Below are 16643 nucleotides of genomic sequence, written 5' to 3'. Positions count from 1 at the left end.
GACTTACAACAACCTCAAGAACATTTTCTTAAGTCAAAATACTTACTGACTGCACTTTTCCCTTTCCCTCATTGTTTGGTCTACAAACAATTTTTGGTTTTTTTTTTCTCTTGGGCACGTTTAATTTCACCATTTTTTGAGCAGCAGGGGGTCCCCCTGAAAGATCCCTCTCTTCAAACACAGCTGTCCTTTTCAGTATCTTGATAAGCACCCCACCATTTGAATGAATTAATGACACACATATTTAAATTGCAGTTAATAAACTTAGTCCAATATTTTCATTTTAAGGGAAAGTGTGAGAAAAAAATTTACAAAGGTTTGACCCAATGCCTTTTTTGTAATGGTCTCTTGAAGTTGTAACAGATAATGGCATAACACAGTAAATGAATGAATATCTAGATAATTGTATCATATCTCACAAGTTTTATGAATATGGTAAGAAATAAATTAATTCAAGCTGATTTCTAGTCTAACAGCAACCATTATACCATCATATAAACAAAGCTATTCTGCACTTTGCTGGCAGTTCAGTGTTTGATTTTAATATCAAAACCCCTTTAAAAAAATGGACATGTTACAAAAAACTCAAAAGCAATGTTTGTCCTTTAATACATATTTCCATACTTTAATGGTTAAAAGAAAACAAGGTCAAGCATACAAACTAAGGATTTTAAGAAATATCAACTTACTACTTGTACACATAACCAAAGCCCCATCTTGTCTCGACCAAACTTCCAAAAATCTCATGGCAGTTATCAACAATCATCTGTTTTGATGACATCAACAAGGTATTTCTCCTGTCACATAAAATGGTATAAAAACACATGCCACATCTGACTTTCTAATATTCAAACCCCCCCCAAAAAAATTATTTCCTTCCTTGTTTGCTTATATAATTAACAAACACAAATCCGGTACATGTTATAAAGGAAAAATTAAGGTGTCTGACAGAACCTTCAAATTGAACCAACTGCCTAAAGTATTATTTTGCTAGGTAAATGGCTTCAAAACTTCAGGTGGGATTAAAGGGAGGACAGGCAAAATTTTCATTTCTTCTTTTTGAATTTTTCATTCATTATTTTGTAAAATGTCCTCAAAATGAATAACACTGGCAGTCACAGGAACAAACTTTTCTCCTTGTAAAGAATAAAATAGTGGTTTCCTAACTTGACCCATGTGGGTCAGGTTAGAGCATTTAAATGATTTCACAATAGCTGTCCCACAGTGAACATTTTGGAAATTGTTTAAAGAAAACATGTCAAATAAATGAACTTGGACCTACTTCGATCATACAATATCCACAATATCTGTTATTGTAACTTTCAGAGTTTATTCAAGTCACATGACCTGTTTTAAAACTACTCGCCGATTCTGTCGAGGTCAAAATTTCGTTCAACATATATAGATGTTTTTACACTTAAAACCCAAAATATATAGAAATGATACAGAAATTCATTCTGGGCCTTTAAAAAAATGTCATGTTAGTGTGATTTGAGTACATAAGATCATTTTAATATTTTTGCCATTTATTTGCCCGAGTATCCCTTTAAAATATAGAGAGGAGAGTGACAAGTGATTTGAAAATGACAACAGAGATAACTATTGATTTCATTATGAGCCAGAAATATAATGGCAAAGTATTGCCCCAGTATAAAAACATAAAGGCTGGGAAACCATTCTAGTGAATTATATCACATAAATTGCTTTAAAAATATATGAGTGAAACTATTAGTGCCATAAATATATATATATATATATATATATATATATATATATATATATATATATATATATATATATATATATATATTATATATAGTATATATATATATGCAATTAAAAATCTTTAAGACATAGGGGTAAAATTTTGCAAGCATACCTTATATACCATGTACTTCATTATTAGATAAAGCCACTAAGACTGCTTTGAAAAGCTTTAGGGTTTTAAAACAACCACTTCTATAAGTTTGTTTTGATACTCTTTGGTAAACTTCCAGTCCACATTTTCTTTACCCTGTAATATTAAAAATAACATTTTAGCTTGAAATCATCATACTCCTCAATACAAATCATGTAGTAAAAATTGTTCAAGCCACATTTTCTAACCAGATTTGGATACTAACTTTATGTCATACATTCACAATGGAATTACATCAAAGAAATAAGAATAAATTATTCAACAATTGAATTGTCACAAATCTATCTGCAAAATCCCCAATTTCAAAAATTTTGCCTGTTTAACCTACCCACCAGATAGTTAAAAGTATAAAAGATTTAGGAGAAAAAATGCATGTTTTTATCAGCTATAAAAGGGTCTACCTCATACTTCACTTTCCTTTTAGTTTTTACTATTTCTAAAATTTCAGGATAATTTATTCCAGCACATTTAGTGTTGAAGATTAAACACCACTTCAGCAGGTAATGGGGCTGTCAGAAATGTTACACTTTATCTTAATCTCTCATGAACAGACTTAATCAATCACAGTCTGCAATTTTCATACTTTTTAAGAGAAATAAATGCACATGTTACATTTAATGACAAAAACAGGTTACCTTAGAAGTAAAACATTTGAGTGTCTGGTCCATACAGGCTACATAGATTGTTTTGTTGAGTCGTTCCATACCCACTATCTGTGAACTAAGCTCTATACAACCTTTGGCTGGATCATCTAATCCTCTATAATATATTTTATACAAGTTCAATTATGTAAAAGACAAAAATGTAATCAACCTATAAATCTGTCAATTGAACATTTATTAAGATAATATCCAGATGACGTATATCATCATTAAAACAAACAAGCATGATGCTCTAACTTGCAAATTATAAGCTTGTTGTAAGCTCAGGCAAGTATTGAAACAGTTATTATTATTACCCCTCACTTTTTTTGTAATGCTAATTTCCCATAGGCCTCTGGGAGTTATTCTTACTGTTAATGCAAGTGTACCACGTGACTAAGAATTTTGTACTGTTACATAGGTAACAGTATTTTTTAAGAGGTCACATGGTCTATTTCCAAAATAAAATGAACTAAAATGGCCACCATTTTTTTTCAGATTCATTATTATTTTCAATGTTAAACCCCGATAGGACATCAATTTCTCCTCTGGAGTCCCTATGACACTCATAAAATTTATTTGTTTGCACCCTGGTGTGCTTTTCGCGTATAAAATATCTTTTTGCTGAATAGTCCGTTTTCAACGGAAGTAATTGCAATGTAAATAATTATGTGTCAAACTGGAACATGCAGACGATTTAAGCATGCAACAAAGGATTATTTAACAAATTCAATCAGTGAAACGTTACAGATATGGTGGACATAGGATATCATCGTTATTTTGTCAAAAACCATGCTAAGAATATTCTGGAAACAGAAGGATCAGATTTCACAGATCATAACCGTGTAAATGGGTTAGTGTTTTGTTTCCTAAATAAAACCTAGCTTATTGTATGTTTATGATTTGTAGATATCATCACTTGCTTAAAGAATAAAAGAAAAAGAAAACTTCTCAAGTAGGCCTACAGTAAAGTACACTTAAAACTTAAAAGATAAGGACAGTTTAGTTATTGTTACTCTTGGTTTATTTTTGTAGCAGTTAGATTTAGAATCAAGTTGACAATTTCAGATCACCTCAGTATTTTTGTTCGGGGTAATAAAATAAATAACACATGGGTTTGTGAGTAACAGTAAAAATATCATCCCTCGTAAAAATACTGTTACCCTCGGCTACGCCTCGGGTAACAGTATTTTCCTCGGGATGATATTTTTACTGTTACCCACAAACCCATGTGTTATTTATATACTGTCATGACCTTGACAAATGTCGCAAATATAAAGGTTATATATATAACCTTTGCAATTTGCACGAAAAGGCCATCAAAGTGTGTATAAGTGAAATATTACATTAAAATTTTGATTTTGTTTTCTTCTAAAATTTCATTTTTTTGGTTGTGTTTTACAGTCGCTACAATACTGTAAAGGTCATTTGATGTCTTTCCAGTTTTAATGGTGAAGACCGCAAGTGTTTCTCTCAGTCTCTGTGCGTTATTTCAGGCACCTGAGTAGAGTCAACAAAGTTCCATAAGCTAGATGGATAGCTACCTCACATGAAAGAATCCTATGTCCTTAATAGGATTTCACCCCACTGTAGTAAAAGATAAGTGGTTTAAAGTCAACGACCTTTTCCACTAGGACATGGATGCGCTGTTTCTCGTTTGACTAAAACATCTTTCATAGCTTAAATAGACAACTTACCTTTTCAAAGTATAGATACAGCCATTTCTACAAGCTACAACAATTCTATATTCTACATCATACATTCCTGTCACACTTAGGAAAACTGGAACACTCGGTAAATTCATCTGAAAATAGTTTCAAAATACATATGTATTTCAGTTGCTTATCAATGATTTGAAGAGATTTTATATCATGTAAAATTCAGTATATAAAGGTGATAAATAATGTATCTAAGTTACTGTTATGACAATTAAATAATTTTAATGCTTCAAATGCAATCCTGTCACCATTTAGGTGTTTTAAGTTTAACACCCTAAGGCAGAAAGTTTTTACTGATTTTTCATTTAAATCCTACACTATCAATTCTGACAATGATGACAGTCATGAGTGATAACATAGAGCAAGCATGACCTGCATATCTGAGAGCAGTGGCTGGCGCATCTGGGAACAGTGGCCGGTGCCTCTGAGAGCAGTGGCCTGCACAACTGAGAGCACTCTAAGAGCAGTTGCCAGTGCATTTAAGAGCAGTGGCCTGCACAGGCAAGCTGCATCTGAGAGCACATCTGCGAGGTCTGACCAGAATCTACATTGACAACTCAGTTTTATTTTTTTTGGTTTATTTTTCAAAACAAAATCCACTGAACAATAAAAAAGTTTAAACTGAAAGCTGAACAAATACATCAAATAATCTTGGTGGGAAAAATGTTGAATACCTTTCTATCAAATTTGTCACCAATAAATCTATATGAGATTAATAATTTTTTTTTTAATATAAAATCAAAAAGTTTAAATGTACATACAGTAGCAAGAACTGTGAAAGCTTCTGGATCAAGTACATATATAGATTTATCCTCAGTTCCCAGTACTAAACAGCTAATAGCATCTTCCTCTGACATGGATTTCTTCAAGGTACCGAGGCATGTTATCACAGTCTGTCTTTTCAATGGAGAGTTCTTATACACTTCACAAAACTGAACCATGTCACCAGCATCGGTCAGTTGTAAGAATCTCAGTGACCTAACAGTCAGTGCTGAACCGTCAGCTCTGAAAATAAGTAAAATCAACTTATACAACAGAATCACAATGGCAATTTTGATTTATCATCTTATGACAACTTTACTCATTCTAAACACAAACTGAAATAACAGGATCTTCCTCTGGGTTGTATTTATACTGGCATTGATGCATTTTTATCTACTAGAACCTCTCAACCATATATGGTAAACCTTTTGTCATAATATATTTGGTGGACATGTATCTTAAGTTTACTCATATCACTGGTGTTAAGTTGCTCCTTCCATAGAAAACTGTACAAAATTCCAATTTTTTTACATGCTATTTTTATTATATAATTACATGCTATTTTTTTTCAGTTGTAATGTATAAATAATAATTTATATGCATGCATCTTTCAGTAAATAAATAAAGACCCCTAAAACAAGAAAAACCTGTAATTGCCACTATAAAACTGAACTTTAAACAGTCTTTGCTATATTACATTAACAGAATGGTACAATCAACAACAAAAAACACATAGTGCATATATATTCAATTACCTCATTCCTTCCAACATCTCCCTCAATACGTATACATTTATGCGACCCTGGAAAAAAAAGTTTTCAGAGATATATCAAACTGTTGAAAATATATGAATCACTATTTCCTATAAACATCATTTATTATGATAAAAGCTTGATGCTTATTTGAACCACTCTCAAGTCCGCTTCCTTGAACAAACCAGTACTGGTGTCATATGAAAAAACATGGTTGTGAACTGTGTAAGGCTCAAACCAATGATTCCTGGGTTGAGAGACAGAAACCTTAACCAATAGGCCGCCCCATCTTCCTTTAATTTAGATATTTTGAAACATGAGCCAAAAAAAAATGCAAACAAATTCAGTAGCTCAGTCTCTGATTACATTACTTTAAAACTTGTAGACCAGTCCAATTGTAGAATCAAATGTTACAAATGGCAGACTTTTCTAACTGGCCATAGACTTAACTTCAATTTTCAAACATTTAACAATGCAATATACATGTATAATGGTTTCAAAAAGATAAAACATGCTTAAAGAATTCTACAAATATACAGAAAAAATCATTTTCACACTAAAAATCATTTTAAAGGGACTCCACTAAGAATTTTTAACTTCTTTGAAAAAATAATTCATTCATTTGCTCAATCTAGGTATCTTCATTGATATATTTTGTCCTTTTTAAATGCCCCAGTCAATCTTTGCTAGTTTTCAATTTTTATATTTTTAGGCTCCTTTAACAAAATTGAAAATAACATACATCTCTGACTTGATTCCACAAATCTTCTTCCACAGAGTTTACTTCTAGAGGTGGTAATGTAAACTTGAAATATGGACGGAGATTCTTGTAAATATATATAAATGGTCCTGATGCTACGGCTATAGCTGAAATAAAACAAAAATCATTCATATATAAGTATTTTTATGACTGCTTCCTACTTATATAAACCTATTTTAGACATAAGCAACAAAGTTTGTGTTAAGAAAATGTACCAAGTAGAAAATTTTAAGATTTCATCTATGAAATAAATGTCACAAAACAATAACACTGTAGTATTTTGACATTAGCCTTAGGACTTTGAAACCAGTTGGTAACAAACTTCTGTTCGTTATAGGTCCCCTATTCCTGTAACTATACATATTTATTGATAGTAACCCTTGCCCTGCTAGAACGGAAAGTGTTCAGGCAAACTGTGACCAGGCAGTAAATTGTTAGCTGAATATCATTTAATTTTCATCTTCATATTGCCAAAATTGATAACGAACAGTTACATAATTGAAAACTGGAAAAGTCCATTTAAGAAATTTTAGGAAGGTAATTGCTAGGCAATTGTCATTTCATAGATATTTAAAACAAGAGGGCCATGATGGCCCTGGATCGCTCACCTGACCCATCAACCACATCCAAGCAATGTCTTAGACAAGCATCCTGGCCAAGTTTGATGACAACTGAGTCAAACATGTGACCTCTAGTGTGTTAAAAAGGTTTTTTTCCATATTTGGGCAATGTGACCTAATTTTTGACCGAAGACGACCCATATTCAAACTTGACCTAGAAATCATCAAAATAACCTTCCTGACCAATTTCCAGGAAATTTGGATCAAAACTGCAGCCACATGAGTGTTAAAAAGATTTTTCTATTTTCAGCTCCTGTGACCTAGTTTTTAACCGGACATGACCAATCTTCAAAACATGACCTAGAAATCATCAAAACAACCTTCCTGACAAATTTCCAGAATATTTAGATGAAAACTGCAGCCACTAGAGTGTAAACAAGCTTTTTCTATTTTGAGCTCCTGTAGCCTAGTTTTTGACCGGAGATGACCCATCTTCGAACTTGACCTAGAAATCATCAAAACAACCTTCCTGACAAATTTCCAGAATACTTGAATCAAAACTGCAGCCACTAGAGTGTTAACAAGCTTTTTCTATGTTTAGCTCCTGTGACCTACTTTTTGACCAGAGATGACCAATATTCAAACTTGACCTAGAAATCATCAAAACAGCCTTCCTGACAAATTTCCAGGAAATGTGGATCAAAACTGCAGCCACTAGAGTGTAAACAAGCTTTTTCTATTTTTAGCTCCTGTGACCTAGTTTTTAACCGCACATGACCCATCTTCAACCTTGACTTAGATATCATCAAAACAACCTTCCTGACAAATTTCCAGAATATTTGGATCAAAACTGCAGCCACTAGAGTGTTAACAAGCTTTTCTATTTTTAGCTCCTGTGACCTATTTTTTGACCGGGGATGACTCATCTTCAAACTTGACCTAGATATCATCAAAACAACCTTCCTGACAAATTTCCAGAATATTTGAATCAAAACTGCAGCCACTAGAGAATTAACAATCTTTTTCTATTTTTAGCTCCTGTGACCTAGTTTTTGACCGGAGATGACCAATCTTCGAACTTGACCTACAAATCATCAAAACAACCTTCCTGACAAATTTCCAGAATATTTAGATTAAAACTGCAGCCACTTGAGTGTTAACAAGCTTTTTCTATTTTTTAGCTTCTGTGACCTAGTTTTTGACCGGACATGACCCATCTTCGAACTTGACCTAGATATCATCAAAACAACCTTCCTGACAAATTTCCAGAATATTTGGTTCAAAACTGCAGCCTATAGAGTGTTAACAAGCTATTTCTATTTTTAGCTCCTGTGACCTACTTTTTGACTGGAGATGACCCATCTTCGAACTTGACCTAGAAATCATCAAAACAACTTTCCTGACAAATTTCTAGAATATTTCGATGAAAACTGCAGCCACTAGAGTGTAAACAAGCTTTTTTTATTTTTAGCTCCTGTGACCTAGTTTATGACCGGACATGACCCATCTTCGAACTTGACCTAGAAATCATAAAAGCAACCTTCCTGACAAATTTCCAGAATATTTGGATCAAAACTGCAGCCTATAGACTGTTAACAAGCTATTTCTATTTTTAGCTCCTGTGACCTACTTTTTGACCGGAGATGACCCATCTTCGAATTTGACCTAGAAATCATCAAAACAACTTTCCTGACAAATTTCCAGAATATTTGAATCAAAACTGCAGCCACTAGAGTGTTAACAAGCTTTTTCTATTTTTAGCTCCTGTGACCTAGTTTTTAACCGGACATGACCCATCTTCAACCTTGACTTAGATATCATCAAAACAACCTTCCTGACAAATTTCCAGAATATTTGGATCAAAACTGCAGCCACTAGAGTGTTAACAAGCTTTTTCTATTTTTAGCTCCTGTGACCTATTTTTTGACCGGGGATGACTCATCTTCGAACTTGACCTAGATATCATCAAAACAACCTTCCTGACAAATTTCCAGAATATTTGAATCAAAACTGCAGCCACTAGAGAATTAACAATCTTTTTCTATTTTTAGCTCCTGTGACCTAGTTTTTGACCGGAGATGACCCATCTTCAAACTTGACCTACAAATCATCAAAACAACCTTCCTGACAAATTTCCAGAATATTTAGATTAAAACTGCAGCCACTAGAGTGCTAACAAGCTTTTTTCTATTTTTTAGCTCCTGTGACCTAGTTTTTGACTGGACATGACCCATCTTCGAACTTGGATCAAAACTGCAGCCACTAGAGTGTTAACACGCTTTTTCTTTTTTTAGCTCCTGTGACCTAGTTTTTGACCGGAGATGACCCATCTTCGAACTTGACTTAGATATCATCAAAACAACCTTCCTGACAAATTTCCAGAATATTTCGATGAAAACTGCAGCCACTAGAGTGTAAACAAGCTTGTTTTATTTTTAGCTCCTGTGACCTAGTTTATGACCGGACATGACCCATCTTCGAACTTGACCTAGATATCATCAAAACAACCTTCCTGACAAATTTCCAGAATATTTGGATCAAAACTGCAGCCTATAGAGTGTTAACAAGCAATTTCTATTTTTAGCTCCTGTGACCTAGTTTTTGACTGGAGATGACCCATCTTCGAACTTGACCTAGATATCATCAAAACAACTTTCCTGCCAAATTTCCAGAATATTTGAATCAAAACTGCAGCCACTAAAGTGTTAACAAGCTTTTTCTATTTTTAGCTCCAGTGACCTAGTTTTTGACTTGAGATGACCCATCTTCAAACTTGACCTAGAAATCATCAAAACAACCTTCCTGGCAAATTTCCAATATTTTGATGAAAACTGCAGCCACTAGAGTGTTAATAAGCTTTTTCTATTTTTAGCTCCTGTGACCTAGTTTTTAACCCGAGATAACCCATCTTCGAACTTGATCTGTATTTCATTGAGACAAATATTCTGACAAAGTTTGATGATGATCCAATCAAAACTGTGACTGCTAAACTGTTAACAACCCAATTGTTGATGACGCACGACGACGCACGCCGGACATAGCCCCATCACTATACCTCACCTTGACCACTTTGTGGTCAGGTGAGCTTAAAAAGTAGAACAAATGTATAAATACCCGGAGTTCTTGGTTCGTGTGTGTCCATATAGAATGTTACAACACCAGTGGGCAGATCTATTATTGTATTTTCACTGATTAAATCTGTCCCTGAAATAAAATTGACAACTAACATTAGTATTATGATTAGTGAATTACTTTCTTTTGTTGTTTGTGTACCTTGTAAGTAAATAGTTAAGAAGCGTACAATATGTGGATAAAATAGCAAGAAATAAATTACCTTCAAACTAAAAATATACAATATGGTCCTGCAAAAATAAAACAAATAAAAAAAAATTATGTCTTTTTTATATTTTATAACCTTGGTTTGATCTAGAGGAAACTCTGGTTATTCATACCTTTATAAACCTTCAGTTTCATGTTAAAGGAGCCAGAGCCAAGATCTGCAATGATGAGTTTCCAATCCCCATCTGCCTGAATATCTGCCAGTGTTATACACTGAGTAAATGTGTAAAGGGAGGCAACTGGATCATGGTATGCATCAAGCCATTTAGATGTTTTAGCATCACTGAAACAAGAAAAATCAATTGCTGAGCAAGAAAAAACTAATATGATTGACTGATTAATGCCTTGATTACAATAAAAGCAACAACTAGTTCACACTGTGTCTAAGTAAAAGATGTAATCATTGTTTAGCTATAGGATTTTTAAGGATTCCATCAGTACTTTTTTTCTTACTTAATTGGGAAGAGGCCTTAACCTCTTGATTTTGGGAAAAATTATCGCTAGAATTGCTGATTTGGGAAGTAAGCTGGTTTAAGTTCAGATTTTTTGGAAAACTGCATGATCTTAAAGAAAATTTCAATTGTACATTTAAGAACATAAATGAATGTTTTAGGAGAACTATGTTTTTAATGTTATAGCTCTGCTGCAGTGCAAAACTGTCTTCTCCTAAGAAAAAAATACTCTTCGTATAAATAAATGAAGATTATAGGTGTGGGTGCTGACAAAAAATAACACTTTTATAAACAGAAATAAACAAAAACAAATAATTTAGATGTGAAGTATAATGGTAAAGCTTTAATTTAAAGCTTCTACACAGGAATAGTCAGAATGTGGACTTGTCATAATAGACACACACAAAAATAGGAAAGAAAGTTATGCATGATAGTATAAATAAAAACTAAAAACAACTGAGTTTCCTATCTTGAGAACCTTCAGTCTATGTGATAAAGATCTAGTTGTCATCAATTAAGATATTGAAGTATCTGAAAATACTGCAGAAAGTCAGATTTTTATAAATACGTTGTAAACTTGATATGCTGCTTTTTAAGATATTTTTCTTTCATCTGTTGCTGCATTAAGGTTTTGGATTTGACACTTATGAAACCTTACAAGAATTGCACACATGTGTTTAACATCATTTTAATTAAATTTGCAAATTCTCTTTGCACAATCAATTATTGTGCATTATTCAATATTTCAAATCTGAAGTTTTTTACCTATCAATAATAACTAGGGAGTTCATGTCAGAAATTTGTTTTTTATATGTTGATATTTGGCTTAATCCCGCTTATTATAAATATAATAGATTATATATTGTTATATATATATATTGCAAACTTAAGTTCACAAGATCTGCAAAGGTTTCCATTTCAACAGATAATTTATGTCTCATTGAGTGTCCTTTGTAATATGACAGTGTTTATATAAATATATACATGTGCATGCTTAGAAAGTAGTACAGCAGTTCTTGATAAGAGTTTATCTCCAGTATTAAACTTGTAGTCATAGAACACACTTGTGTCTCTTATTTCTCATTAGAGTTATATGTTGTCTACTTGTGATATACTTACATACAAAACCACATAATATTACACTCTTAATTTGTCAATATCCTAGGCAGCACTGTTACTATGTATGACACAAAGTCTCAACAAATGTTTGTTAAGAATTGTAAAACAATTGGATATTTTTAAAACATCAAAGTAAATTGCAAACAGGACATTTCGGCCAGGGCTCTAGCAACTGGGCGATTTGGGCTTTCAGAACTTCGCTGAGTTTGAACATCAAAGCGAAAACGACTTCGTCGCACTTTTTTACTGTTCACATGTACATATATATATCATACAGCGCATGTTAATTAAGTTAATCCTCGCCTCCAGGCATAAATCAAACTGAATTGATGATGCACAGTTACTGCCGATAATTGACATCAATTAACACATTTAAGTGACATGATATGCAGATGCATCGATCATTATTGCCATTTAATTTCCTGATGTAAACATCACATTTTTTAAGCATAATTTTACGACACCTGCCACTATTTTATCAGCGAGTGTAAAAAGATCACACCCGGAATTGCTCTTACCATATTTGACAGTAATTACACGCAACCTCACACAGACCGTGTAAATTTACTTGCATATAAATTAATACACAAAGAAGCAGAAGTAAATGGTTTGATACCTGTTTGATAGTAAAAATAAATTTGTTAAAGAACTTAAAAAATATTGACCCACATTAGACCAATTTTGGACAACAGTAAACTTTGTCTTCAAAAAGTTACATAAATGTCGGTAAATTATGCAGTAAACTACAAATTTGAAAATTTTGTTTTACAATGCCTGTTGCAATAGCAGATGAATAACAATCTAAAAATAATCATTGAATATTTAATTTAATATAATCAAAAATCAACAACAACTAGAATTGTAAGTATTTCTGCAGGAAACAGACAATTTTTCATTTGTCACATATTTACGCAATGCCGATTTTTACGATGAAAAAAATAAAGTTACCAAAAGGAAAATTTGTTTTGTTAAAATGTCTCCAATAGCACTTAAAATGTAGTTTATTAATGAAAATTCCTTAAGGTACTGTTTACATTAATTTTGATTGAGAATTTTGCCAGTATGTGTTGTACAATGAATATTTTCTTAAGGGAGGGGTGTGTGTGGAGTTAATCAGGAAGAAAACATTATAATGGTCTGATGATAGAGGGTTTTAGAATTTATACTTCAAATATCACTATCAATAATTGTGTTTTTAGGTTTATATAAGCTTGGCGCCGGAAATTCCATATGTCCGAGATCTCAGCGTCCATGCCGGTCCACTCTAGAAGTCTCATCGGGGACGTCTTTTTCATGCCGATCTTCCTAAGTCCTGTTCTTCGTTCGATGGAGGAAAGACAATACCGGAAAAGCATCAAGTTCCGTGACGGCTGCAAACAGGCGGTTGACATAAAACGGCTCTTGTTAGCGCCACCCTCCAGAGTTAGTCACGACAGGTCAACCAATCACCTCTGGTACTTAAGATGACTTGACCTTGACCTGCCGTGTGCCTTCTCCGCGACGTGCACGCCTCTGGAGGGATTTGGAGAAGACTATCAATAAATAGGTAAAACTCCTTTTATAGATCAAATCAATGTGCTAAGCCTTTTTCCGTGAGACGTTTCGGCCCTACTATATAGTACAGACAATTAATTAAATTAATTAACAACAATTAATTTAATTACAAATAAACAATTATGACACTTTAAATAAATCTTTAAATAATTATTTATTATCTTTTGATCTCTTGAACCATTTAGATATACGTTTATATTTTTAAAGGTGTAACAAACAATAAAGGCAGGTTAATCCTTAATTTATAAAACAAACCACTAAAACTTCTGGATTAAGAAACTTAGAAAGTTAATTAATTCCTTAGAAAACATTATCTTTTGATCTTAATTAAACTATACGTATTTTTTCAAGGTGTAACTAATTAACTGTTTATAGCTTTATGTAAGTAATATCAGAGAAAACTTCAAAAGATTTTTTGAAAAAAAAACGGTTTGCTATAATCTCCTGATAATATTTTTAATTATTATTGTTTTTAGATAATGATAGATCTATGCTAGATGTTATAAAAGTGATTTGATTATTATAACTATGAAATTTTAATAAACCGGTTTAAAACACAGTACTTATTCTGGGGCCGATTTGGTAAAGTGCAGAAACATCTGGGGCCGAAACGTCTTGGGTAATTTGGGGCCGATATGTCTTAGGGCCGAAACGTCTTGAAATCGAGTAAATTGAATGCATCTGCCAACTCAAAATAGAGTTTTATTATTTGAAAATATAGTTTATCTAACTAGCACTCTAAATTGCTTAGGGTTACAAATCATGGCAACCTGTGAATACATTGTAACTCACTATAAACTGTATTTAACTTGTAAGGGGCACTATCACCTGATTACGGCTGTCAGATCATCTTTTTTTCACGAAAACTATTTAGGAGATGATGTAAAAATACGCCAAAGAGTTTCACCTTTTAAAATTTTCCTGTGATTGTTGTTTAGCTAAATCTATTGTCGACATCTTGATGAATATTGCCTTTCTGATTCTATAAAATCATTTTCTTGTAAAATTTTGGTTGTCGATGAAAACAATTTCTCCGGAAGTAAATGGAAGTGTTTGATTTTAACAGAAATTATTTTTGTAGTATATCATTTATAGAATAAGATAAAGTGTATCTGCATATAGATTCACAAGAACGATATAACGTCTCCAACTAAGATGTTTTCTATTAAAAATATCTTTGAAATATGTTGGATAATAAAACTAGCACTTTTATTCTAAATGCATGAATTCCTTATTTCAAAAAATTTAATTTATTCTGAAACCCATTTTTACTAATCAAGCATATCTTTTTCCTCAGTTATAAGAATTAGGAATATCACGTAGAGTAATTGAATGCTAAACTATAGGTCAATCACCACTATATATTTCTCTTTTCGGAAAAGACTGAGAAGTGGCTATTAATTAATTGTAACACCAAACAAAAATTAATCCCTATAATTGAATAAATTATACTAAACGTGTTTTTGATTCACGATATTTATAATAAAAGTAACACCATATAGCTTTATTTGATTTAATATATACGGTAACTGTGATCTTAGTCTTTGAAAATAACCAGTTATTTAAAAAGTATTTATATTTTAACATCCACCGACAGCCTAAATTTTTCAAAATAATGTATAAAACTTTAAATTCACTACTTAGGTGACCATATATGTCGCTGTTCATAGAATAGGCTGGAAATGTCACCTTGAATGTTCTCTGATGACCGCGGAATGAACATTGCTGCGGGATGTAACGTTGCTTAAACATCATTACATATTTAAATAGTGTGGTTAACTTATGTGATGCCTGGGGAATTGACGTATTATCGACGAGGTGTTCCAAATGTGATGGCAGCTTGCAGTTGCATTTTCACCTACAACGATGGTATTTCTTGAAAGATTTGATTTTATTTATTCTCAAAACAAGGGTAGAGATGCTAGCGTGGACGGTAACTTTCAAAGCAGCTCTAATTTGGAAAATGCTCCGCGTACTGAAAACGGGAGTTTCAAACCTTTTGCATTTTTCTGTTTTCTTATAGAAGCACCATGCGTAGACTCTCTTGAACAACATTATTATTACATAATTTGTCTAGGTAAGTGACAAAATCTATGTGAACTAATCTCGGTAACATTATCATATGATGTCGATGTTTTTCCACAAAACTCAGAGGCACTTGAAAAATGTAGTATCGATTTACTATTAAATCGTAATACGTAGCCGTAATTTAAGATTTTTTATCTGAAGCAAAACTTTGTAAATCGATCACCAAGAAATTTTATTAGGAGAATAGTATGATTCAATAGGGGTTTATCTGATTTCTAACTTAGTTTTGACAAACTACACAGACACATTGTTTATGTAACAAAGCTGCAAAACAACTGAATGTTGTTATAGATATTGAACACATTTCTCTATGAAAACACATCATTACTTATTTTAAATTCCTTTTTTTAAAGATTTAAAATTAATTACTGTTGTCTCAACTAATCTTGCATTTTTATAGTAAGGGCAATATTTAAATAAAAAAAGTTATAATCGAAAGGACTTAAAGAATTGTATTTAATCCTATGAAATTTATAATGATAAATTTACAACTACAGAATTAAAATATTGTGAGAGATACGTGAAATATGTATCAATATCTTGTTATCACCTACAAATGTATGATCTGAAGTAAATGCAAAATCTTCAAAATATTATTTCAGATATCAGAACATTTTAGAGATACCACAAGTCATGAGGTTTTTGGACGTCTACCAAATGAAAAACCAAAGACAAGTAAAAGGATTTGTACAACTGGTCCGCACATGAACTGGCTTCAAAAGTAATGTGTCAAGTGTCAACAACCGCTTAATTGGTCGTTTGTTTGTTTTTAATACTATTATTGTTTTTGTTGAACATTATTTTGCCCCCTCCCCCATCAACTATTTTGGTTCCATCCCTATACACCTATGCATCCTTGTTCATTTCTTGTCCTTTTGATTGGTCGTTTTCTTTGGTGTCTTTATGAGCCCTATATTAACCTATTCCCTGATATAGACGTGTTTTGACGTTTTTTTTTTGTCCCCCCCCCCCTTTTGAGG

General features: G+C 32.6%; 1 protein-coding gene across 1 annotated transcript; it reads right to left on the bottom strand.

The window, feature by feature from the left end:
• Positions 1 to 2517: 2517 nt before the first annotated feature.
• Positions 2518 to 14720, bottom strand: LOC132758033 (Bardet-Biedl syndrome 1 protein homolog). Its single transcript, XM_060749551.1, has 8 exons — positions 14483 to 14720; positions 10564 to 10733; positions 10226 to 10315; positions 6534 to 6658; positions 5795 to 5841; positions 5039 to 5282; positions 4257 to 4363; positions 2518 to 2677 (listed from the first exon to the last, which is right to left on the bottom strand). The coding sequence occupies exons 1-8, from the start codon at positions 14530 to 14532 to the stop codon at positions 2533 to 2535; spliced, it is 978 nt and encodes a 325-aa protein (XP_060605534.1). The 5' UTR covers positions 14533 to 14720; the 3' UTR covers positions 2518 to 2532.
• Positions 14721 to 16643: the final 1923 nt, after the last annotated feature.

The sequence above is a fragment of the Ruditapes philippinarum genome, unplaced genomic scaffold (assembly GCF_026571515.1).
Source record: "Ruditapes philippinarum isolate M1 unplaced genomic scaffold, ASM2657151v2 ctg9468_1_1_1_1, whole genome shotgun sequence".
In the NCBI taxonomy this organism is placed as follows: domain Eukaryota; kingdom Metazoa; phylum Mollusca; class Bivalvia; order Venerida; family Veneridae; genus Ruditapes; species Ruditapes philippinarum.
Note: the sequence above shows the minus strand (reverse complement) of the source record. Positions and strands in the feature narration are given on the sequence as shown.

Excerpts from the sequence above, each read along its gene's own strand:
- LOC132758033 (XM_060749551.1), bottom strand. The coding sequence starts at position 14,532 with ATGTCGACAATAGATTTAGCTAAACAACAATCACAGGAAAATTTTAAA. Across the intron at positions 5,283-5,794 it reads GAGATGTTGGAAGGAATGAG|AGCTGACGGTTCAGCACTGA; the intron begins GTAATTGAATAT and ends ACTTATTTTCAG. Across the intron at positions 2,678-4,256 it reads TGTATCTATACTTTGAAAAG|AGGATTAGATGATCCAGCCA; the intron begins GTAAGTTGTCTA and ends AATATATTATAG.